The 24,148-nt window shown below is 42.2% G+C and overlaps 1 protein-coding gene across 3 annotated transcripts in view; it reads right to left on the bottom strand.

Moving 5' to 3' along the window:
- Positions 1-3,313: 3,313 nt before the first annotated feature.
- Positions 3,314-24,148, bottom strand: part of mpp2b (MAGUK p55 scaffold protein 2b) — a 53,016-nt gene continuing 32,181 nt past the window's right edge. For 2 of the 3 annotated variants that reach the window (XM_082152620.1, XM_082152618.1), the window contains 11 exons: positions 21,642-21,742; positions 21,167-21,319; positions 20,919-21,074; positions 19,189-19,416; positions 15,629-15,760; positions 14,309-14,411; positions 12,437-12,505; positions 11,954-12,115; positions 10,872-11,074; positions 10,541-10,669; positions 3,314-3,641 (listed from right to left, as the gene is read on the bottom strand). In XM_082152620.1, coding sequence (XP_082008746.1) covers positions 3,465-3,641; positions 10,541-10,669; positions 10,872-11,074; positions 11,954-12,115; positions 12,437-12,505; positions 14,309-14,411; positions 15,629-15,760; positions 19,189-19,416; positions 20,919-21,074; positions 21,167-21,319; positions 21,642-21,742 — 1,613 coding nt within the window. In that variant the 3' untranslated portion in view covers positions 3,314-3,464. The remainder of the gene's footprint in view (positions 3,642-10,540; positions 10,670-10,871; positions 11,075-11,953; positions 12,116-12,436; positions 12,506-14,308; positions 14,412-15,628; positions 15,761-19,188; positions 19,417-20,918; positions 21,075-21,166; positions 21,320-21,641; positions 21,743-24,148) is intronic. The other variant, XM_082152619.1, reaches the window with a different exon arrangement.

Below are 24,148 nucleotides of genomic sequence, written 5' to 3'. Positions count from 1 at the left end.
TACAGCAAGCACACGTTGGCCCTGTCCCAAATGGCACACTTCATGTGGACTTACAATGGCTGCCATGTGCGCTTGTCCGTTAACTCCATGAGACCCTAGCAGGGTGTCCCATTTGTCATTATAGGTTTCAGACGGGAGCTTGGCCTTTGCGGTCGATTTGTGCCCTCGATGCGCACTTTTTGCCGAGCCAGCACTAAAGAAAGCTCCGCAGCAGACTTCTTCCCAACAGTCAAAGTGGCGTTACATCACAAAAGTGCAGACTCGTAGGAAGACCGTGAGTGTTTAGGGTGCCATTTGGGACATAAGTCTCCCAAGGCATGTCTCCTCCAAAACACATGAACGCGCACAGCAGAGTCTGCAAAGTACGGTGACCGGGAGGGGACATGTTCGGTTCACTTAGGGTGTATTCACATTGTTGTTCGGTTCGCTTGGTCGGTACCTAAAAAAAAAAAAAGTATCCTGGTCCGCTTAGCGTTCAGATTGGCTTTTTTTAATCGCCAAACCTAAAGGCAAAAGGATGCGTTCACAACGGCTTAAATGACGTGTTGCCTATTTTGAGACAGAACTAAACGAACATCCAAAACAATGCTGTGTGCTGGGATAAATGCACTCGTTGTATGTGCATATCTTACATATGATGGTATTTTGACTATCTGAGAACTCGTGAAGAAGTCTAAACAGGAATCCCTCCATCACACACACAAACGCAGATCTGCTGCGAGGAGACGCAGTTCTGATGCCTGTACCGAACTGTGATGGCAACATCACGACTATGACAAGAAAAAACAGGTATGCGTGAGCATTCTGTCCTTTTTAGGGTTGCATCTTCCTGTTTTTGGTTTCCTTTACATGTCTTTGCTCCATGTTGTGTTCATATATCATTCGAACCGCACTAGATCTCGAGTTCGTTTAGAAGTGGACAGAGACCCATCTTTTCAGCAGTCTGCTTGTTTGGTGAGCACCAGGGTATGGGTGGCAGCGTTCAAACTTATTCCATTGAACCACACTAAGGGTGTGTTTACACCTGGCATGTCTGGTTCCATTAAAACGAATCCTGGTGCGATTGCTCTGTTAGTGCGGTTCATTGACACTGGAATGACAATTCAGATTTTTTGCAACAGCATGCCCTCAACCATATTCAGCTCTGCCCTTATTGGAAAATATTGTGGACACTTGAATTTGATCCACCTTTGCCGAAGATGAGCAATCACCCTCTGCTTTTCAGCATCTTTAGCAGTTTCCTCCGCAATGAGTCTTAACATCCCATCTGAGAATGGTAGAGATGAACCACCATAGTCACATGTCCTTCCACTTCTGCTATATTGCTGATCTCTGAAGCTACAAGACCACAAGATCATCAATATACGCGAACACCCTCAAGACCAGGGGAAGATATTGTTATTATTCCATTTGGGATCAAGTCAGCTCCGGAGATTTTTCATCGAGCCATGGAAACCCTTATTAAAGGCCAGAGCAGGGGTGACGTCGGTCCTGGAGAGCCACTGTCCAACCCTGATAAAAACTCTCCTGCCTGTATCTTTCTAGTAACCTTGATTAGCTTGTTCAGGTGTGTTTGATTAGAGTTGAAGCAAAACTCTGCAGGGTGTGTGGAGGTTTGTAAATATTAAATACACGTTGACAGGCAGGTAGGAAATTGCATCATGGCATTCAGACCTATTTTGGACCGAATGCAACGATTGGACAACAATTTTTTGGTCCTGAAACTTAGACAGAAGAAAGGCCAACAATTGCATTTTTTTAAATATTTAGACCGCCTATTAATTGATTGCTATCATGGTTTGAAAAGAGTTTCAACTTATATAACAAAAAGTTTTTATGAAAAACATTGCTTACCCATTTAACCCTAACATAGGCCTAAAACTTTCAGAATTTTGACAATAAAGGAAATGTGTCCCCAAAAGATAAAGTAGGCTAAGTAGTGAAATCTATAAATCGCAAATTATATTGAAATTGTGCGCAGCTGAATTTGTTCAAATCTCCGCCTTGTAAACGGCAACTAATTAACATATAAAAGATTAGGCTACCAGTCAACGTCAAAATAACTTGAAAATAGGCAAGAACTGCTTAGATTTTCAAATACCTGCGATACTCCGACTCTGCCACAAGAAAAAGTGCGTACATCACTTTAGAACCTGACGTGGTACCAGCACTTTTCCACGTCAAAGACATACACACATTTTATAAATGAGGCCACTAAAAACCTTACAGAATCACGATCAAAATACTTAATCTAAATTAGAAACCTGATTTGGCCAATTCATAAGCCTTTTTAACTAGAGAGGTCCAGCTCAGTCTGTGTTCAGGTTTCAGTAGGCTTATTAGTGAGGACATTTGGACTTCACAAGTAGGCCTATTGTCAAACCTGTACACTCATTCATGCACACAATTACGCTGTTTTGTATACTTGCTGAATCTGGTTTCATTTTTGAATGATTAAATCAATCATAACTAAATGAAACTAGTTTTTAAGTCACATTAATCTGTGGTTATTTAATAAAATTAATTTTAATTCAATGAATAGAAATAGCAATTGTATTTAATTTCTTCATTGTGATACATATGCACAGCATTTTCGCAAACTCTAAATATTAACATATTACATTGCTACTCGCCAAATAAATAAATGGACGAACTATTGATTTGAGTTGATATTCTTTTATTATGTGAGAAGAAAGAGTGTATGGAGTGATACAGGAGACACAGTGAATCTAGTACATCTGTAGGAAATCACTTTCCTGGGGCAATTATATCAATAATATAGTTTATATAGCCAATATAGTCAATTATATAGTTTTAAGTCATTATAGAAAAATATATGACTGCAGAATGCTGCGATTGATTAGTCACAGTGAAGTATTCTAGAAGTCTTGGAATGAAATAATAAAATTTGAATCTTTGAACCTTTTATAATGCACACAGTCTAATCAATTTCAAATGACATATTTTGTGAAATATTTGGCTGTTGTTTTCTTAACTGAAATCGATTTTATACTAACATATGTTACAAGAAAAGACACAAATCAGAACATGCAGGAGAATATGACAACCGTAAACACGCCAAAACACTCTTCAATTTTGCTATTAATACATCAAAACTAAACAATCCCTGCAAAACACGTAATCATATAGCATTTATACATCCAACATGATTCTGAATATCTTCATTGTAACGTAGGGTGCTAAAACATATTCTACAGTTTCTATACAAATATACAGCCCTACTCTAACAGGAATAACAAACATACAGCACTGTACAGAACTCCTTTAAAACAAATACAGATATACAGATCAGTTTAGTTTTTTTTTTTTTACAAAATAATAAACTAGCTTTGTATTGTCATGATTTTCTGTGCAAAAATCTAAAGAACAGGCAAGTTCACATAGATTACAGCAGTTAACTAGACTCTAGCCACTGTGAGAAGAACCCAACTGGTGAATTGCTCTCAGAAGACCCAGCTGACAGGAACCCACTGGTGGTCTGTATTGAGTCTGTCTAGCGCCCTCTTGAGGCTGCGGTACGCTCCGTCAAGGTTATCGTTCACAATGCTCAGGTCAAAATAGTGACTGTACGCCCTCTGGATCCTTTCGCTCTCGTCCACTGTCCGTTTGAGTTCTGAGTCCTAGAGAGACACTAATATAGTCAACACTGAGGGAACTAAAAAAAATAAATAAAAAAAATTAATCGCTAGGACACATACTTGAGTAACTTTTTCAAAACTTCTCGTACAATTCTCTTAGTGGCACAGCAGTTAATTTCACATTCAAAATGCACTAAAACTACCAAAACACTTCATGCATGCCTCAAATCAACTCATTCTTCCATAACACTAGCAAAGACTGTCATCCAACAAACACACTTTGTCACCCGTAAAACACCGACCTAAAAAACACTAACAACAGGTTGCACTAGACAATGTTTGCTATTGTAAAAAAAAAAAAAAAAAATACAAACAAGAACGTCTCGGTTACGTATGTAACCCTCGTTCCCTGAGTAGGGAACGGAGACGTTACGTCGGATGACGACGAATGGGGTTTCGCTTAGAAAGCCTGTCATCTTCGAGTATATAAAACGAGCCAATGGCAATGAAATGCCATGGGTCTGCGGAATTTGCATAGCGTAAGTCCGCCCCACCCTGGGGGTATATAAGGAAGTACGCTGGCAACATGCAGATATGTCTTCGCTGAGGAGCCGAGACTGAACTCAGGCGTTTCCCAGCGGTACAGCGGAAGTGGCAGGGAGACGTAACGTCTCCGTTCCCTACTCAGGGAACGAGGGTTACATACGTAACCGAGACGTTCCCTTTCGTTGTCACTCCGAGTTACGTCGGATGACGACGAATGGGGTTCCCAGTGTAATCACGCCACCTCCCGACTGTCTTCCAGTGCCCTGCGTAAGTGTGAGCTCCCTGTCGTGAGACTGGCACGGACGAAGGACTCCTACTTAACACAGGATTAAACCAAGGTACACTGGGAAGCATATCTCAGTGGAAATATGCAATCATGCCCAACCCGAAGGGGGGGGACTTGGAATACACATATGACCCAGGAGGGCTGCATATGGAGAACACTGGGGTGTCCAGCCGCAGGTGGAATATTTCAACCCCAGGGGTGGCAAGGTGGCTTGCCGAGGGAAAGACACATGCTCAGAGAGGCTTACAGTGGAATACACATGTGGGGGTCGCCCAGAGGGGGAACCATGCACATGGAGGCACCTAGCCAAGCGCGAAGCTGCCGGTGGCAAACTCTGGCGTTGACATCGTCAGTGCTGGAGGAGACTCAGGGCTTATGAGGCTCACCTGAGGAAATATCGCACGTATCCCGTCCGTGGAGAGGAATGGCGAGCAAGCGAAGACACCTGAGCAGAATCTATTACCGGCTAGTTGAAGCGAGTACATGAGAAGAAACTGGCTCCACTCGGAGATTATAGAATCTCGCGAATGTGTTAGGTGTCGCCCAGCCTGCAGCTCTGCAGATGTCTGTTAGCGAGGCGCCATGCGCTAGAGCCCAAGAGGATGCCACACTCCGGGTGGAGTGGGCCGTCACACCAAGGGGGCATGGTCGACCTTGCTGCTGGTAAGCCAAAGCAATGGCGTCCACTAACCAGTGAGACAACCTTTGCTTGGAGAGAGCCTTTCCCTTCAGCTTCCCACCATGACAGACAAAGAGCTGGTCAGAGGTCCTGAAACACTGCGTTCTGTCTACGTAAGCACGGAGGGCGCGTACTGGACAGAGCAGTGCCAAGGCTGGGTCTGCCTCCTCCAAGGGCAGCGCTTGCAGGTTCACTACCTGGTCTCGAAAGGGTGTGGTAGGAACCTTGGGCACATATCCAGGCCGGGGTCTCAGGATCACGTGAGAATTAGCTGGCCCGAACTCCAGGCACGCTTCGTCAACCGAAAATGCGTGCAGGTCCCCTACCCTCTTGATGGAGGCCAATGCAACCAGGAGCGCTGTCTTCATAGACAGGAACTTAAGCTCCACTGATTGCAGAGGCTCAAAGGGAGCACTCTGCAGGCAAGTTAAACCACTGAGAGGTCCCAAGAGGGAACGAGAGGAGGGCGAGGAGGATTCAGTCTCCTTGCTCCTCTCAGGAACCTGATGATCAGGTCGTGCTTTCCTAGAGACTTACCTTCAACTGCGTCGTGATGTGCGGCAATGGCGGCAACATACACTTTCAGGGTGGAAGGAGACAGCCTACGCTCCAACCCTTCTTGCAGGAAGGAAAGCACGACACTGATCGAGCATTTCGTGGGTTCTTGATGTTTAGAAGAACACCAGTTGACGAAGAGGTTCCACTTCAACGCATAGACATGTCTCGTGGACGATGCTCTAGCGGAAGTGATGGTAGCCACCACCGCTGGTGGTAGGGTACTCAAACCTACCTCGTCCCGTCCAGGAGCCACACGTGGAGGTTCCAAAGATCGGGATGAGGGTGCCACAGGGTGCCCCGTCCCTGAGAAAGCAGGTCCTTCCTCAGAGGAATAGGCCAGGGAGGTGATGTCGCGAGGAGTACTAGTTCTGGGAACCAGGTGCGGTTGGGCCAATACGGGGCAACCAAGATCACCTGCTCCTCGTCCTCCCTGATCTTGCGCAAAGTCTGCGCAAGAAGGCTCACTGGGGAAAACGCATACTTGCGTAGGCCCCGCGGCCAGCTGTGCGCCAGTGCATCCGTGCCGAGCGTGCCCTCGGTCAGGGAATAAAACAGGTCGCAATGGGACGAGTCGTGGGAGGCAAACAGATCTATCTGAGCGTCCCCGAACTGATCCCAAATCAACTGGACCGACTGGGGATGGAGTCTCCATTCTCCAGCGAGAGGCCGAAGCCGAGAAGCTCGTGGGGAGCACGGTTCAGCTCTCCCGGGATATAAATGGCTCGAAGCGACCTCAGATGCTTCTGACTCCATATGAGGAGGTGGCGGGCGAGTTGCGACATACGGCGGGAGCGTAGACCACCTTGACGGTTGATGTACGCTACTGTGGCAGTATTGTCTGATCGGACTATTACGTGTTGACCCCTGAGCAACGCCCGGAAGCGGTGCAGGGCAAGGCGTACAGCCAGCAACTCGAGGCAATTGACATGCCAAAGGCGTTGGGGACCTGTCCAGGAGCCCGCGGCAGCATGTCCATTGCACATGGCGCCCCAGCCCGTGGTGGAGGCATCCGTTGATACAACAACATGCCTGGAAGCTCGTTCTAAGGGCACTCCGGCCCGTAGAAAACTGAGGTTCGACCACGGGGTGAAGGTCTGACGGCAGGCCGGAGTCACTGGGACTCGGAGCGTGCCGTGTTGCCATGCCCACCTCGGGACTCGATCGCGAAGCCAAAGCTGAAGCGGTCTCATATGAAGCAATCCGAGCGGCGTTACTGCGGCTGCGGATGCCATATGCCCCAGGAGCCTCTGAAAGAGTTTCAGTGGGACCGCACTCTTGCCCTCGAATTGACGAAGGCAAGTCAGCAGTGACTGCGCGTGCTCGCTCGTAAGCTGCGCGCACATGGCGACCGAGTCGATATCCATACCGAGAAAAGAGATCCTCTGCACGGGGCAGAGTTTGCTCTTCTCCCAGTTGACCCGAAGGCCCAGACGAGCTAGGTGCCGGAGCACTAGGTCCCTGTGTTCGCAAACCTGGTCTCGAGAGTGAGCTAGATCAGCCAGTCGTCGAGATAGTTCAGGATGCGAACCCCGTGTTCCCGAAAGGGAACAAGGGCTGCCTCGACGACCTTCGTAAAGACGCGAGGAGACAGGGCTAGCCCGAAAGGGAGAACCGCGTACTGGTATGCCTGCCCCTCGAAAGCAAACCGAAAGAACGGTCTGTGTCGAGGAAGAATGGAGACATGGAAGTAGGCGTCCTTCAGGTCGATCGCTGCAAACCAACCCTGCGGCCGCACGCATTCGAAAATGCGTTTGGCCGTGAGCATCTTGAACGGCATCCTCGGTTCAAGACGCGCAGGTCCAGGATTGGTCGTAACCCACCGGTTTTCTTCGGTACAATGAAGTAAGGGCTGTAGAAGCCGGACCTCATTTAGGCTGGAGGGACAATCTCGATCGCACCCTTCGCCAGTAGGGTGGCGACCTCCGCTCTCATGACAGGGGCATTGCCACCGACCATAGTGAAGCGGACTCCCCTGAAGCAGGGAGGAGACCGCGCGAATTGAATCGCGTAGCCGAGCCTGATGGTTCTAGCGACCCGGCGGAACAGTCTGGGAGGCTCTAGCCAGGCCTCCAGAAACTGCGCCAGGGAACCACAGACATACCGTCGGAGGTGCAGCAAGGCGGAATGACCGGCCCAGGCAAGGGTGGCATAGCGGCCCTGTGCGGGGGCACGGTCATTAGCCGCGTCCTGCCAGAGGAGGCCAGGGGAGGACCAGCGTCCCACGGGGGCGTGCTCTGGCAGGGGTCTGGCGACAGAGGGGGATGAGAGGAGCGTGGCCCGTGGGCGGCGCGTGCTGTCATCCATAGCCTCTTGGGGCTCAGAGAAAGAGCATCAGTTCTTTTGAATGAGATTCTCACCCAGCCCTCACCGGGGGAAGGAGTGGTCCTGCTACCAGCTCCTGAAAGAACTGAGCCCTAACTCCAGGCTACCTGTCTCAGGAGTGCTGCTTAGCCAGGTGTTAGCCGGCTAAGGGCAAGGACAGGCGGTGCCAGCCTCCAGCGACCTCCTCGTGCTCGGGCCGGGAAGGGTCGAGGGGAGGAGCCGCATGGAAGCGGCGTCGGCGGGAAGCAGACTAAGGAGACCACACGGACGGATGACCGTCAGTGCAGAAGCCTGCGTCCGCTTCTGGAGTAATCGAAGACTGTTGGGCGCAGTCCTCAACCACACCGCCGACTAAGCTGCCCGTCTCAAGAGTGCTGCTTAGGCTGGCATGGCAGTCTAAGGGGCGGAGACGGGCAGCGCCGCCCTCCTGCGACCTCCTCCTGCTCAGGGCCAGTGAAGGCCCGAGGGGAGGAGCCGCATGGAGGTGGCCTCGGCGGGAAGCAGACTAAGGAGACCGCACGGACGGATGACCGTCGGTGCAGAAGGCCTCAGTCTGCTTCTGGGGGGGGTCAAAAACTGTAGGGTACAGTCCTCAACCACACCGCCGAGGAGCCCAGCCTGGGACATGAGGGAGCTGAGAAAATGAATTCTCAGACCCCCTCACATCAACCTGGCTGAGCCCATGTCTGGACCACTCTAGTGGACACCACCTGACCCAGGATCACGCAGGTACCGATGTCGCCCGAGAGCGAGGTCAGTAGTGTGCGCGGCGGAACGACCAAGCCGGGCATGGGAGGCATAGCGTCCCAGCAAGGGGGCGTGGTCGAGTTTCCGCGTTCTGTCAGTGTTGGCCAGGGAAGGACTAGCGTTCCACTGCGGCCGGTTCCGACAGAACTCCCGAGTCAGCACTGCCTCGAAGGCGAAGGCGACACACAGCACTGCATGCCTGTGCCACGATAGTGACAGAGAACATACAGCCCATGATCGCCACGCGATCGAGTGCAGCGAAGGCGGAGGACGCCCGCGGGCCGCGAAAAGTCACGTGGACTCCCGCAGGCCGGAAGCGTCCTGATGCACATCCGGGAAGCCTACAGCGCTCAGGGGGAGGGCGGGCCACTCCAGCCGATGCTTTCAGCTGCCCGGGAAAGCATGGCCATCAGCTCTGGATCTGACTCGACTAACGCTGACACTCCAGAGGGAGGCAACGCAGTCGAATCCTCATTTCCAGAGGAATCAAGCCCGCCTTGTGATGCTGTGAGTGACATGACACCACCTGCTGGAGCCCCGAATGAAAACACTGGGTCCCTAAGAAGAACCAGGTACACACGGAAGCCCCACGGTTTGCGATGTGGAGGGGGGCGTGGCCCGAGGAATGCTCGTCGGTATTATGCCACACTGTAACCCTCAGATCACCCTGGCCACCAGCCAAAGTATCCCCTCTCGAGGAAGAGATAGATTGGGGTGTGGCAGAGGGGACTCTACCCACACGGGGATCATTGAGTCTCGATCTATAAACATCGCGATGGTCACGTTCCCGCAGAGAAAACGTGACTCACCCACGAGCGCTGCCGAGCGTGAATCAGCCCAACACGCGAAACAGCGCTCGTGACCGTTAGGCAGATGAATCACGCGCCCACATCCAGTAAATACACGGGCGAGCCGTCTTGAAAAAGACGTGCCGCGTGCAGCTCTTTTAGAGAGAGGAAAAGCTCAGCAGAGTGCTGAAGCGCCCAGGGAGAAACACACACACTGTCGGCAGATCACTGCACAGATCAGCAGCAGGCAATGCGATCTCGCTGGAACACGCCGTCACACCAACACACTGAAGAGCCGCTCGTCTCGTAGAGTGAAGATGATACAGAATAGCTTGTAGGAGTGAAGAAAACTCTTGGCTCCGAAGCGAAAACATATCTGCATGTTGCCAGCGTACTTCCTTATATACCCCCAGGGTGGGGCGGACTTACGCTATGCAAATTCCGCAGACCCATGGCATTTCATTGCCATTGGCTCGTTTTATATACTCGAAGATGACAGGCTTTCTAAGCGAAACCCCATTCGTCGTCATCCGACGTAACTCGGAGTGACAACGAAAGGGAATGACAGTTTCCTATTGTTTATAATAATTCACTGCAGCATGTCCATGTTTACATTACAGTTCAAAATTATTCCTAAAATTATTCCTAAGTTTTTCCCTTTTGTATAGATGGTTATGAAATTGAAAGACTTAACACCTGTGTATTCTAATCTAATGGTTTTGATAGCATTTGATTTTTTAGATTTGGAATATATTTCTATATGGTATTATTGTAGAAATGTAGCAAATGACTGTCTTGTTCAGTATTGTTTTATGTTAAGTTTTTAACTTAAGTTTGAAAAGAGTATGTAAACGTGTTGTTGTGTTTGTTGTGTTTAAGTGAGAAAAGAATTCATGTAATTTAAAAAAGAAAAACGAGTCATTGCATGCATTTTGTGCCAAAGCAATGAAAAAAAATCCACAGTTTAGCCCACATCGACTGCTGTTATGCAAAAAACTTTAAAGAAAGGAATTACCGTCATCTGCTTAGTCACAACACCAGCCTCGATAGCAGATCTGTTCATGTCTTTCAGAACCTCAAAGTTTGGGGCTTCAATGAACACCACGTATGGAAGAAACTCGGCTGTTCGCAGAACTTTGAGTGCCTGTAGGAGAAGAATGTATGCAATGAAAAGTATATTAAATGAGGTGATAACTGTATAAATGTCATATTTATTTGCATTGCTGGAAAATTTCCCCATTGACTTCCATTGTAAGTGCTTTATCCAATCAGCATCATGCATTAGTTGTATTTTAGCTTCTGTGAACAGTCATTGTAAATAGGATATAGAACATTTCAAAGGGCACCTGCGGATTGACATCCAGAATGCAAATCTTGCCGGAGTCCACGACCTCATGGATGGAGTCGATCTTGGTGCCGTACAGGTTTGCATCGTATTCCCCGTGCTCCAGAAAACGGCCACATTTGATGTCAGCTTCCATCTCGCTGCGAGACATAAAGAGGTACATCTGCCCCTCCTTCTCATCCACCTTGGGTTTGCGAGATGTGTCTGTCCACAGGGACAAAAAGGGTCAGGTTAACATTAGCAGTGCAAATCATCTGATTTATGCCAAACAGTATATTTTATTTCCTAGTATTAAGCTAATATTAAGTGTATTTTTGGACGGTTCTGAGCTGGTTGTTTGTTTTTGATAGGGTAGTGTTACTGGTAAATCATTGGTTTAATAATAATTACAAATAATAATACAATTGTGGTCACATTGGCAAAATTAAAGGTCCATTATCTATTGTCAGTAGTGTAGAACTGTATGAAGCACAGCTCACACATAAGTAACTTTAAAACCAAGTAGCTTGGCAGAACAGTAAATGTGACAGAACCTTTATTGCATCCAACATAAAGCCAACTTAAAGGGATAGTTCACCCAAAAATTTAAATTCTGTTATCAATCACTCTCATGTCATTCCAAACCCATAACTTTAAAACCCATGACTTTCATTCATCTACGGAAATCAAATGAAGATTTTTTTAATGAAATCTGAGAGATTTCTATCCCTCCATTGAAAGTCTATTCACCAAAAATGATTATGCTTCAAAACATTTGTAAAGGGATCGTAACATAACCAAGCGGTTTCCAATCCAAGTCTTCTGAAGAGACATGACTGCTGAAACAGATTTAATTTAGATCAGAGTTTTGGGTGAATAGACTTTCAGTGCAGGGACAGAAATCTCTCAGATTTCATTAAAAAGATCTTCATCTGTGTTCAGAAGATGAACGAAAGTCTTCTGGGTTTAGAACGACATGAGGGTGAATAAATGATGTCAGAATTTTCCTTTTAGGGTCACATCCCTTTAAAATGTCAAAAATATTTCAAATGTATTTATGATTTATTTAATATATAAATATTGCACTGTTAAATATGCACTGACAGGGTGTTGTGGTTCCATAACGATGCGGGTCCGACACCAAAATCTTATTTTTCAAGCTACGGCGTCCCACTCCCTGAGCTCCAATCAGAACCAGCGTCTTCCTGCGGAATGGAGGCACCTTGGCCACTTCCTCGTAGATCCTCAACTCATGTCGGTCGAACTCTGGAAAAGTGAAAACATCTCATCTTTTGTTTGTCTGATTTAGTCGCTATATACATATTTATTACTTGTCAGTTCCAGTTCAGTTTTATTGAGGTCCCATGTACTGTAGTTCTCATTTTCTTTGAGCAAACAAATGCATTTCCGTTTATGAACCTGAAGCACCTTCCCTGAAATGGAACTGACTGCAATCTCATCATCAAATGATTTTAGCATGAAACAAACTTATAGAACTGACTCTTCAACAACAACAAGCACAACCGAGATCAAGAGTATGACACATGCGCATCCGTTGCACTGGACAGATGGAGCAGTCGTCTTTACCAGCGTTCTTGGTGGTCAAGTACATCATCTTCTTCTTCTTCTTACCCCCCATCCCTGCACACAGAGCCCCTGCGGACATCAGCACACATCCTGGTAGTATAGACACACACAGCATGACTCCTGTCTACTGCAGGAGTCGAACACATTAAACCTCAGGCCATACTTATCAAATCTTTCAGTTCGTTCTAATGTAATAACCAAGTGCACACAGAAAAATAACACAATACAGTTTTGGAATGACATGTGGATGAATAAATAATGGGCTATTAATATAATCAACACCAGAGCATTCTGTTGATCTTCCGCTACTCTCAGTTTAGTGTCGTCTCGAGTGTTAGCAGATGATTTAAAGTCTTTACTTTTGAAGCTATGTTAGGGGCAGTCTATGGAAAGATATTATTGTCCTACTTTTTCATAATTTATGATATGTGACCCTGGACCAGAAAACCTGTCACATGGGTATTTTTTTTTCTCAAATGTATACATCACCTGAAAGCTACATAAATAAGCTTTCCATTGATGTATGGCTTGTTAGGATAGGACAATATTTGGCCGAGATACAACTATTTGAAAATCTGGAATCTGAGGGTGCAAAAAACGAAACATTGAGAAAATCGCCTTTAAAGTTGTCCATTTATGTTCGCAACTGTGCTGCATTCACTCACAAAAATAAATGTTTTATACATTTACAGTAGGAAATTGACCAAATATCTTCATGGAGCATGATCTTTCCTTAATATCCTAATGATTTTCGGCATAAAAGAAAAATCTATCATTTTGACCCATACAATGTATTGTTGGCTATTGCCACAGATATACGACTTGTGACTGATTTTGTGATCCAGGGTCACATATCATGAGAATATGGAGCTCATGATTGAGGAGGAAAAAAAACACCTTTTATTCATAGGTCCAAGCTGAGCATGTCGGTGCAGATGTTATTTATATGGAGATATAATGTAATATGAAATTCTAACAGCTTTAGCATGTATTAATGAGATATTTATAACAGTTTCGCAGACTACGTACATAAAATGCATATAAATATCAGTTGTCACTCAATATCTTGCAAAAATGTCCTTTCTAAGGTTATGCTTAAATGCTTTTAAAGTTATAGTTTTATGATCAAAGCTCTGTAGTTTTAATTGTGGGGGGCAAAACATAATGCAATGCAAACCAATGATGATTCCATTTTAACACTATTTTTCTAAAGATGATGCATGGATAATCAAGTGAACTTAAGTTGCTTCAGTCCAGTAAATGTTCCTCTTGAAGTATATAATAAAAATATAAAAGTTAATCTTACATTTACTTTATAAAAATCATTAAAGGTTTCACAGCATAAAGACATGTGTACCACAACCTCAAAGGTGGGCATTTTTATAATTACAATAAAAGGTCTATTACTTGCTAAAAAATTTAAAGTATCAACTATATCAGTCAGACGACAGAAGGCACGGAGAAGATTGTGTACAACAGGTTTTAGAAATTCAAGTATGAAATATGATACAGTAGTCTTTATAGGGTTAACAAACCATGACTGAGTCATTGGACATTTTTTGACAGCTACATTTATGAAAACATACACGTAAAACAATCATACGTCATAAGCTGAATGTGATAATATATATTATAAAAAGAGTAACATTGTGAAATATAATTACAAATGAAAAGGACTGTATTCTATTTGAATACATTTTAAAATGTAATTTATTTATAAGATGACAAAGATGACATCATTACTCTTTACTAGTCTTTACTTGTCATCATTACAATAGTCTTCTGTGTCACATGATCATTCAGAAATCATCAAACTTCCACACAATAAATATTCCACTACCTATCCATACTCTGTAGTGGCCTGTGTCCTACCTGTGCTAGTGAGCTCCAGGTCTCTCTTGACAAAAGCTTTTCTCTTCTCCTCAAGCAGCTGACTGGGGATCAGGCCTGCGCTGCCTCCTTCCAGATGACATGCCTACAGGTGAGACCAGACTCAAGGTAAGACCAACATACAGAGCTTAAAGCCCAATTTATACTTCTGCGTCGAACTTATGCCGTAGCTACGTCGTAGGCTGTGTGTAGCGCGCGTACCCTTCGGCGTACCCTGACGTGCACCTCTCCAAAAATGTAACAACCGCCAACTCTACGCGGACGCAAGCGCTGGGATTGGTCTGCTACGACCCCTCCCTCGGGTTTCACATGCTCCCTCTGCGCGCGTGAACGCGGACAACGACGCAGAAGAATAAATGAAAACCAACGCGTTGCCTACAGCGTAGAGGCTCCGGCGTAGGTCCGACGCAGAAGTATAAATCAGCCTTAAGGGTCATATATTCATTCACACACACACACACACACACACACACACACACACACACACACACACACACACACACACACACACACACACACACACACATTGTGTTTTCATGTTTTATGGGGACTTTCCATAGACATAATGATTTTCATACTGTACAAACTGTATATTTTATCCACTTACACTAACCCTAGCCCTAAACCTACCCATCACACAAAACTTTCTGCATTTTTACACTTATATAAATATATATTAATGTTGAATATCTCTGATATTTATAGCATTAACAACACTGTAAAATCCAACAGTTGTTCTAACTAACACTTTTTAGTTAACTTTACTTTATGTCTTAACATAATTGTAAAAATCTAGTAATCTGAACTATTCACATGCCTTGTTTACTCAGAAAACCAAAGTTTAGATTAATTTGATTGGGTTGAGTGCCATTTTGTCAAGAAAAAAAAAAAATATAGTTTTTGAGACGGCGGAATTCTTAATAGACTTTTCACTCATTTCCTCCACTTCTGAATACATACATCTCTCTCGCTTTTGCTCACGTGCCAGCGATTAACCCTCCGTGTGCCAGTGTAGGCACGCATGCCATAGATTTTCTACCCCTGATATAGGGTTTACCAGGCCACACACACACACACACACACACACACACACACACACACACACACACACACACACACACACACACACACACACACACACACAAACACACACACACACACACACACACACACACACACACACACACACACACACACACACACACACACACACACACACAACACACACACACACACACACACAAACACACACACACACACACACACACACACACACACACACACACACACACACACACACACCTGCCACCAGTTAGGGTCCTCCTGGTTGAAGATCTGAAGGATGTCTCCACTACTGAATTTGAGTCCAGCTTCTTTACAGGGGATCAGGTTGTCATGACTGGGGTCATAGTCAAAGTGACACTTTACAAAGGCCTGCAGACAGACAGAGAGAGAGAGAGAGAGAGAGAGAGAGAGAGAGAGAGAGAGAGAGAGAGAGAGAGAGAGAGAGAGAGAGAGAGAGAGAGAGAGAGAGAGAGAGAGAGAGAGAGAGAGAGAGAGATACAGTAAAAACACATGTTCTTATAACTGAATATGCCCATCCATCAGAGTGTCATATTGTCAGCCTGTTGAAAACTTTACAGTTAGCTATTCTTTACTGTTATCACTGGCTGACTGCAGAGTTCTGGCCTTATCTGAATCTCTAATGATTCCTTATTCTGTTAACATAAACATACACTCACTAATGATCAACTTCAGGCACTTTTATATTAATTTCATTTTTATGTTAGGTTGATTTTACTACTTTTTGTCATATGAAGGTCAGAATAAAACTTTCATTTTTTCTACTTGTCAGTCGTCAATTGTCTTTTATGTGTAGATTTTATAGTTTTACCCTTGTTAAGACTTGTTTTCAATCTTAAAAAAGGAAAAACCATAATCAAAATATGAATTAATACTAATTATTTGACCAATTCTATAATATAATATTAATTACAATTTAATACTAATTATTACTCATTAATAGTTAATAATTTATAATGACTACTTGTTCAAAATTTATTTATGAAGACTACTTGTTAAAAAATTATGAAATATGAACAAAAAAAATGTTTTACACAAATTACACCTCTCCCTCAGTTGTGCAATCGCAATCAAGCTGTAAAATGTGAATTAAGTGTGAAATATTATTTGTTTAAATTAAATGCTAACCTGTGTAAAAAAAACAACAAAAAAAACATACTTTTAAGATTAAAAGTACAGAACAAGTGCACAATCAATTCAATTAAAACTAGTCTTATAACACCAAAATGTCAAAAACATTAAAAGTTAACACCTTTATATTCACACGATGCATTTTAAAGCATTTATAAAATGAAGGTGAGTAAATGATGACAGGATTTACATTTTTGGTCGAACCATCCCTTTAAGTCGAATGTTAGTGTAAGAGCCAAAACCCCGTTGTCATGGCAACTGTAGTTACCTGCAGTCCAGTGGAATGTTGCTATTAGGTGCTGGAACCTCAATGTCACGGAAAATATGCCTGGATTACATCATTCAAACAGTCAACAACAAGCATAGCCTACTCCACACACAACACAACAACACGACACATGCCAACAATACCATCTGCCATCACAAACACCTAAAAACATGAATATTCCCACCATGCAAGCGTGAATCACATTAGTAACATAACACACTGTGATGTCCAGTCCCATATTAGCAGCAGGCACAGGAAGCTGTTTGTTTATTTTGGGATCAAATGAAGACAGGCACAGATGGGATGCTGTGAATATGGCGCCATATGGGCAGACAAACAGAACTTCACTCATTTAATTCTCATTTAATAAGCAGCAAAGATGAAGATCTCTGACATGCAGAAAGCGGGTAAGAACCGCTGAAAGTGAAAAAGGGCAGACTTGAAGACTGTCGGTGTCTCATCTCAATCTGTGGGGTTGGTGCAGTGTCAAAAACAGGGAGGGCTTTGGCATAATGCACTAATCTCCCAGCATGCTCTGGAGTGGAGACAGGTGCCCAAACCTGGCAGGGCTAACCAAAGTTTGAACTCAAAGATGTCAGTTTAGAGGAATGTTGAACCAAGGTTATTACAGTAGATGTTAGTTACATGTGTGTTTGCAAGTTTGTGTCAGCATGCGAGTACCAGAGCATTTCGGTCCCGTTACATCTGGTATTAATAGCCACCCGGGTGATCCAATTGACCTTACAACAGATAATAATGACTGACTGCCCAAATAGTCAATTGTCTGTCGAGCTTTCGAGCTTACTGAACTGTCAGACACAGTCAAACCTCCTTTTTTGGCAAATTCATTTGACTATGGTAAAAGGGTGTGGTTATGTCACATGTAATTTGGACACTAGGGACTAGAACAGCTTTACGAACAGCTTGCACCAAACAGACCCTCTTTTGGTGTTAAAAATCACTGTCTAGATTTACTTAGGATAAATGTTTACTAATGCTTTATTGGTATTTGCGCCATTATTTACAGACCTTCACCCATTTTGGACGTGACATGCTGTTATAGTTGCTGCTAGGAGGATGTGCTTAGAGAAAGATCACACTGTAGAAGAAAGAGAATTTTCTCCACTCACGTTCATTTATCTGGAATGCCCAGGGCCGGCCAGCGGCAATGAGCGGAGCTGCCAAATGCTAGGGGCGCAGCTCATCCACAGGGCCGCCCAAATGAGTGTTTTTTTTATTTTACTAATAGGGTGCAATGGGGCTAAAGGCGCACCGGGTAAAAGGCACATTTGACTTATATATTTTCACATATTTTCTTTTAAACCACTAGATGTAGATCTAAACCACTAGTTTGTACATACCTTGACGCGATCAATGGACAGCAGCGCAAGTTGATTCTGCGCTAATTTGAACTTATATTTAATGTTTTTAAAATGTTGTAGATTTATGTAGCAAAAAGAATCGCTAAAATTAATGTCTATATTTTGAGACAGCGGTCTTGTTAACGATTTTCAGTTTCATTCAAAGTAAAAAAATGCTTTCAATGCTTTCAGAATCTTACATTTTTTATATAATTTTGTTTCTGTATTTTTAAAAAGAACATATTTTAATGACGGTATATTTATTGAACAAAAATGAATTATTTTATGTGCCTTTTGCCACATGCTGATGAGCCTTATTGCCCGTGTGTGGAGTAAAAGGCCCACCTTACCACCTCATACATTTATATGATTTTTAAACAAACAAACCACTTTTATGATTATATCTTCACACAAAGTTTGCTCCATAAAAACTCCATAAAAAAACAATCTGCAATCATACACTATGGGAGTAGTGAAAAGTATTTTTCTTAGGGTGTGCCTTTAGCCCGTTGTACCCTACTATCGACCAGCAAGTGTTTGGAGTAAATCAGAAATAGAACGGGGCATTATTTATCGTCTGGAATTTGTCATGTCGTACCGCGCCACATCCACCCTAGACAGCTTCAATGAATATAATGGATTCTATTAGCTTTTGTCACGTCATTTATCTAATTGCATAGTAGTAAGATGATACTAGTAACGTTCACTAATTTGAAATAGCTAGCTAGAGTTAGAGCTAGAGTTTCTCTGTTCGCGAAAGCTGTACACTCAGGATGTTTGGGGCCTCCAGAGACCCTGAACAGTAACATTTTGTGGCATAAAAGCGGTGGGAGTGGTTAAATAAATTACTAGCAGACAGGCAAAACACATCATTTACACCTGGTAGTACAGTAGCATATCTCAAATGTGTCTCTGTGACCACTTTTAATGTGATTTCATTGAGGGGATAGTCTACATACATTTACAATTACTACTCAAAAAAGGATAACAATTCTGCTAAATAACTGAATGTTGCCCACCTGTCGAGGTGTGTGTGGTTCTTGGTAACTGGGAAGGATTTTGAGGACCACGCTCCCGTTGGACTCCTTCAGCATGTTCTGAAGAACCTTCGGGTCACTCCCGACCTCTTTTCCGTTCACCTCTTTGATGATGTCACCCACATGCAGCAGGCCCTGCTGATCTATCATGCCCCCGTGCAGAATCCGAGCAATCACCAGCTCTCCGCCCTCCACCCGAAACGTCACACCCTGGCAGAGAAAACAGGATGTGATTCAAACAAAACTGACACTATTTACTTTTATAAAACAATTATTATTATTTTTGCTTCTTAAATAACAATATGAACTTTAAATTTATCGATCACTAGGGTAGAAGTGAAAGTGCAAAATAAAGCTATATATGAAAGTAAAAACATAATTCACCAAAAAAGTTATGGCTAATTTCCAGATGAAATGTGTAATTTTTATTAAATATACTTCTATCCATTGGACCCTTTTCATGGGCCGTGATGATGCACACTCTGTAAATCAAGTGTTTTTTTTATATATATACAGTAAGTATATAGTACAGTTTTTAATCAAAAAAAAAATTAAATGTACATTTATAACACAATACTTTGTTATTTTACCCTGGCATTTAATTACAAACAATTAGTCAACACTGAAAGGGTGATTCTGATGGAGCTAATGAGGGAGTGATGATACATTTGAAATGTAAAACTTTTATTATGCCGTAATCAATCTCTTGAACGTCCTGGAAATGCAATAGTGTATTTTTTTTCTTGTGCTGTTGGACCAAATGGTAATACAAAAAAATGTGTAATGTTATTATATTATATTATATTATATTATATTATATTATATTATATTATATTATATTATATTATATTATATTATATTATATTATATTATATTATATTATTATAATTATAATAATTAATTATAAATAGAAATCCATAATCATTTATACAATAATTATATAAATTAAAATGTTATTAATTATAATAATTATATTTAAAAGGATTGCCCTTAAATATCCACTATTATATTTTTTATTCATATTTTGCTTTTATATTTATTGTTTCTTCATCATTTTTGTTTAATTTTTAGTAATTTTGTTGATTTTGTTAGTTTTGTTAGCTATGTGATTTTGTGTTTTATTAGTTTTTATTCTTTTTAAATATAACTATTTACCTTTCATTTGTTTTTATTATACAGTTTCATATTTATACAGTTTCAGTTCAGTTTCAGTTTCAGTTCATTTTTATTCATTTCCAGTTAGTAGTTTTAGTGCTTCACCTTTAACTTTTTTCAGTTAGTTGCCAATGCAACATTTAACTTCTTTTTTTCAGCATTATTTCAATTATATAAATATTTTTATTATTATTTTTAGTTTTACTTTAACAATAACAACCCTGGTCCATGTCCTGCTACAGAAATCTAAAAGTGCTACAGTCCATGTTCCAAATCTGGAAATGTGAAAGGGCTCTATTTAGAAACGGTCGTTGTTTTTGACATTTGTTTTTGTTCTATTTGTGGCAAAGAAATGACACGCTTCATCTGTAATGAGCAGCTCACATTACAATGCTCCTTTTTAGTTTTATGAAAGCAAAGTCATGTCTCGCTTATTTGAATATCCAGGTTCAGATTTATTTGCATAGTGCTCACATTACCTACAGCAACAAAAGAAGCATATAACAACAAATAACAGCACCCAGTTTGTGAGGTTACTGCAGATTTCCAGGTCTCACCAGGTGCTCTCCAGACACTTTGCGGATGCCCACCATCCTGACAGCATCAGGGGGAACAGGCTGGTTGATGTACGCAGGGTCCATGAACGCACACGGGCTGGGAGGCGGAGTCTCGTAGCTTTTTGAAGCTACAGAGTCATGTGTTTCAAGCAAAGACTGTAGACAAAAAAACAGGTGTTGAGGGAAACCACTTTAAAAATCTATAGAAAACACAATTGAAGATATTGCTCTAGACTGAATCTCTGGACCTGAAAGTGAGGCTCTTTGAGGATGCAGACGAGCTCATGTGCCGCCTGACTGTGAGATGTGAGGGTGGTGAGGTCTCTCAGGATGTCCTGCACTAACTCCAAATTATTGTCCCTCACCGCCTCCAGCTTTGGCTCTTCGTAGTGCTCTCGAGACTACACACACACAAAACATTAAAAGTTCTTTAATATGAAGAAAATGTGAGGTCCGAACAGTTAAGGTGAGTTTCTATTGGCAAATATGAGCTAAAAAATCCAATTCTGAGCAAGAAAAATACTGACTTTTTTCTCGGAATTGCAAATTTATATTTCATAATTAAGACTCTGTAAATCACAATTGCCTGTTTATTTCTCACATTTTCAATTTTGATATATGGACCAAATATGATAACTATCTACAGACAGAGACCCAACTCTTAATTAAAGAAAAGCCTCATGTTGACAAATGGACATCAAGTTAAGAAAGTAGGTGTCTCACCACTGGACTCTCCATGATTCCTTTCAGAAAGATGAGGTCCAGGTCATTGGCTGTGGTGGAACTGGTGCTGTCACTCAAGGTGTCCAGAAGACTCAGCATTGCTGAGGACAGGAAGACAAAATGATTCAGGCCATTTCATAGCTGTTTTCAATGGTTTATTAGAACTATTGGCAGTCTATGCCATTGCCCCATTGGTGTCTAAGGTTCAGGCTGATAAAGTCTGCAGCAAATGCTGCCCGTTTGTACATAAATCTGGATTAAGTTTGAACCACAGCATGAGGGGACACTCAAACTACAGTTTAAAGTCACCATAAAATAAAAATGGACAATTCTTGATTTATTATGGAATATAAAGTACTTATTATTATAAATGATTTATCAGTACACTAAATACATTTATTCTCGTTTGAGACAACAGGGAAGAAAAGACTATTGTAACTTCGTTTCTTGCCGACTTTAGGAGCGTGCACACAAATGACAAACACTTCTGGAGACAAAAATTGTAGCAACCAAAAATGCATGAATAAAACATGATATTGAGATAATTATATTTATTTCAGAAGAACTCCCCTATACACTGTTAAAAAGAGAAACATGTCTATGGGAAATAGATGTATTTCCCACTGATCAAAGACAAAGTTCTTTCTCTTCAGTGCGCAACTCATTATTTAAACAAGCCTCATTAAAAGCATCAAAAACATCATGTTCCAGGGCAGATCAGAGAGACAGCAGATGATTTATAGTCTTCTATGAGTCATTTTGCTAAAATAATGTTTATAGATTGCTGGAATAGCCATAATTATTTATCCATTGAAGTCCTTGTTTGTACATAGATGCAAAAAAAAAAAAGACATGTTTCTTTTCATACTTGAGAAGCACTGGAACAGCCATGAGAGAAGATCAATGCAGTGGAGAACCATCAAAGCTGAATCTCCTCGTACTCAAACAGAGTTTATTTTAATAAAAAAAAATAAAAAATGTTTCTAGAGAGATCCACAAGACCCTCATGGTCGGTCTGCACCATACTTTTTAAATAAGAAACAGACCTGGACTGCAAGCATGCCAGTCAAGCACATTTCTTCTACAGTGTAGAGTATCTAGAAACCACTCTGTTGTAGCATGAATGAGGCCTGGCATTGTCTTGCTTACCAGGAAAGATGCCATCTTGATATATGTCAGTATATGTTTCTGTACAATCCCAATATATGCAAGTCACCCATGCTGTTTGCACTGATGCACCACCATACCATGACAGATGTTTGCCCTGTACCTGTCGCTGATGAAAGTCTGGATGGTGTCTTTCGTCTTTGAGACTGAGAACTCATGGTTGTGGCTATATTTAACACAGCAGCATGACGGTTTCTCATGCAATGCTGTCTGGGGGTTCGAAGGTCACGCAGATTCAACAGAGGTTTCCTGCCTTGCCCTACATGGAGTGAGATTTCTCTTGATTCCCTCAATCTTTTCACAATACTATGTATGGTAGATGGTGAAAGACCTAAATACTTTGCAATCTTGCATTGAGAAATGTGATTTTTGAATTGTATGACAATTCTCTGGCACAAAGTGAAATTTGGCACAAAGTGGTGAGCCATGACCCATCTTTGCTTGCAAAGACTGAGCCTTTGGTGGATGGTACTATTATACCCAATCACGACGATCACCTTTACCAGTTCACCTACTAATTGTGGACTGTTTCTAAACAGTTTAACTCGGATATTCACTTTTATTTTGCCTCTGTCCCAACTTTTATGGAGTGTGTTGGGAGCCATCAAAATCAAAATTTGTTTATATTTACAAAAATACAATTAGTTTGGTCAGTAAAAACATAAATATATATATATATATTAGTATTTTTGTCAAGAGGTTTAAGAGAATTAAATAATCACAGATTCTATATTTTATTGCGTTTTACAAAATGTCCCAACTTTTCTTGAACTGGGGTATAAAAGCCAACTTTTAATGTCTTTATTATATCACGCTTTACTCACACAGTATAAATTAGTCTTTATACAATTTATGGTTGGTGTTCCTCACAAGGGGAGTGTCATATTTGGGTCCTTGGTATAATATATACCTACATGGTATAAATTCAAATCTTAAAAGTAGATTTTTTAATACTAAAGAAACAAACTGCCACTTAAGTGTACTTAAAGAGAGTGCACTTTCATGACTGTTAATTAACACACTTAAGTGCACTTTGTAATAATGTCAAAGTACATATAAAGATGTACTTGAATCCAACATGTAATAGGTCATTTAAAAAAAGCTCTCAAAAGTTCAGCTAACTGCATTTCATATTAAACTATGATCAATTTTCATTTAATTGCAATTAACATGCAATTAAGTGTCTGAAAACAATACATTCAGTTTGCATTGAGTATACTCTTGTAAAGTATATCCTTTCCCTAAGTACTCTTTTTAAAAGTATGCTAAAGTGTACTTCTTTTTCACAGCAAATGACTAGTGTTTGGAACAGAGTTTGTGATCTGGGTTCTAATGAGATA

This window comes from Leuciscus leuciscus (genome assembly GCF_965113295.1).
Source record: "Leuciscus leuciscus genome assembly, chromosome: 21".
In the NCBI taxonomy this organism is placed as follows: Eukaryota; Metazoa; Chordata; class Actinopteri; order Cypriniformes; family Leuciscidae; genus Leuciscus; species Leuciscus leuciscus.
The sequence above is the reverse complement of the archived record's forward strand: the minus strand, read 5'-3'. Positions and strand labels throughout refer to the sequence as shown.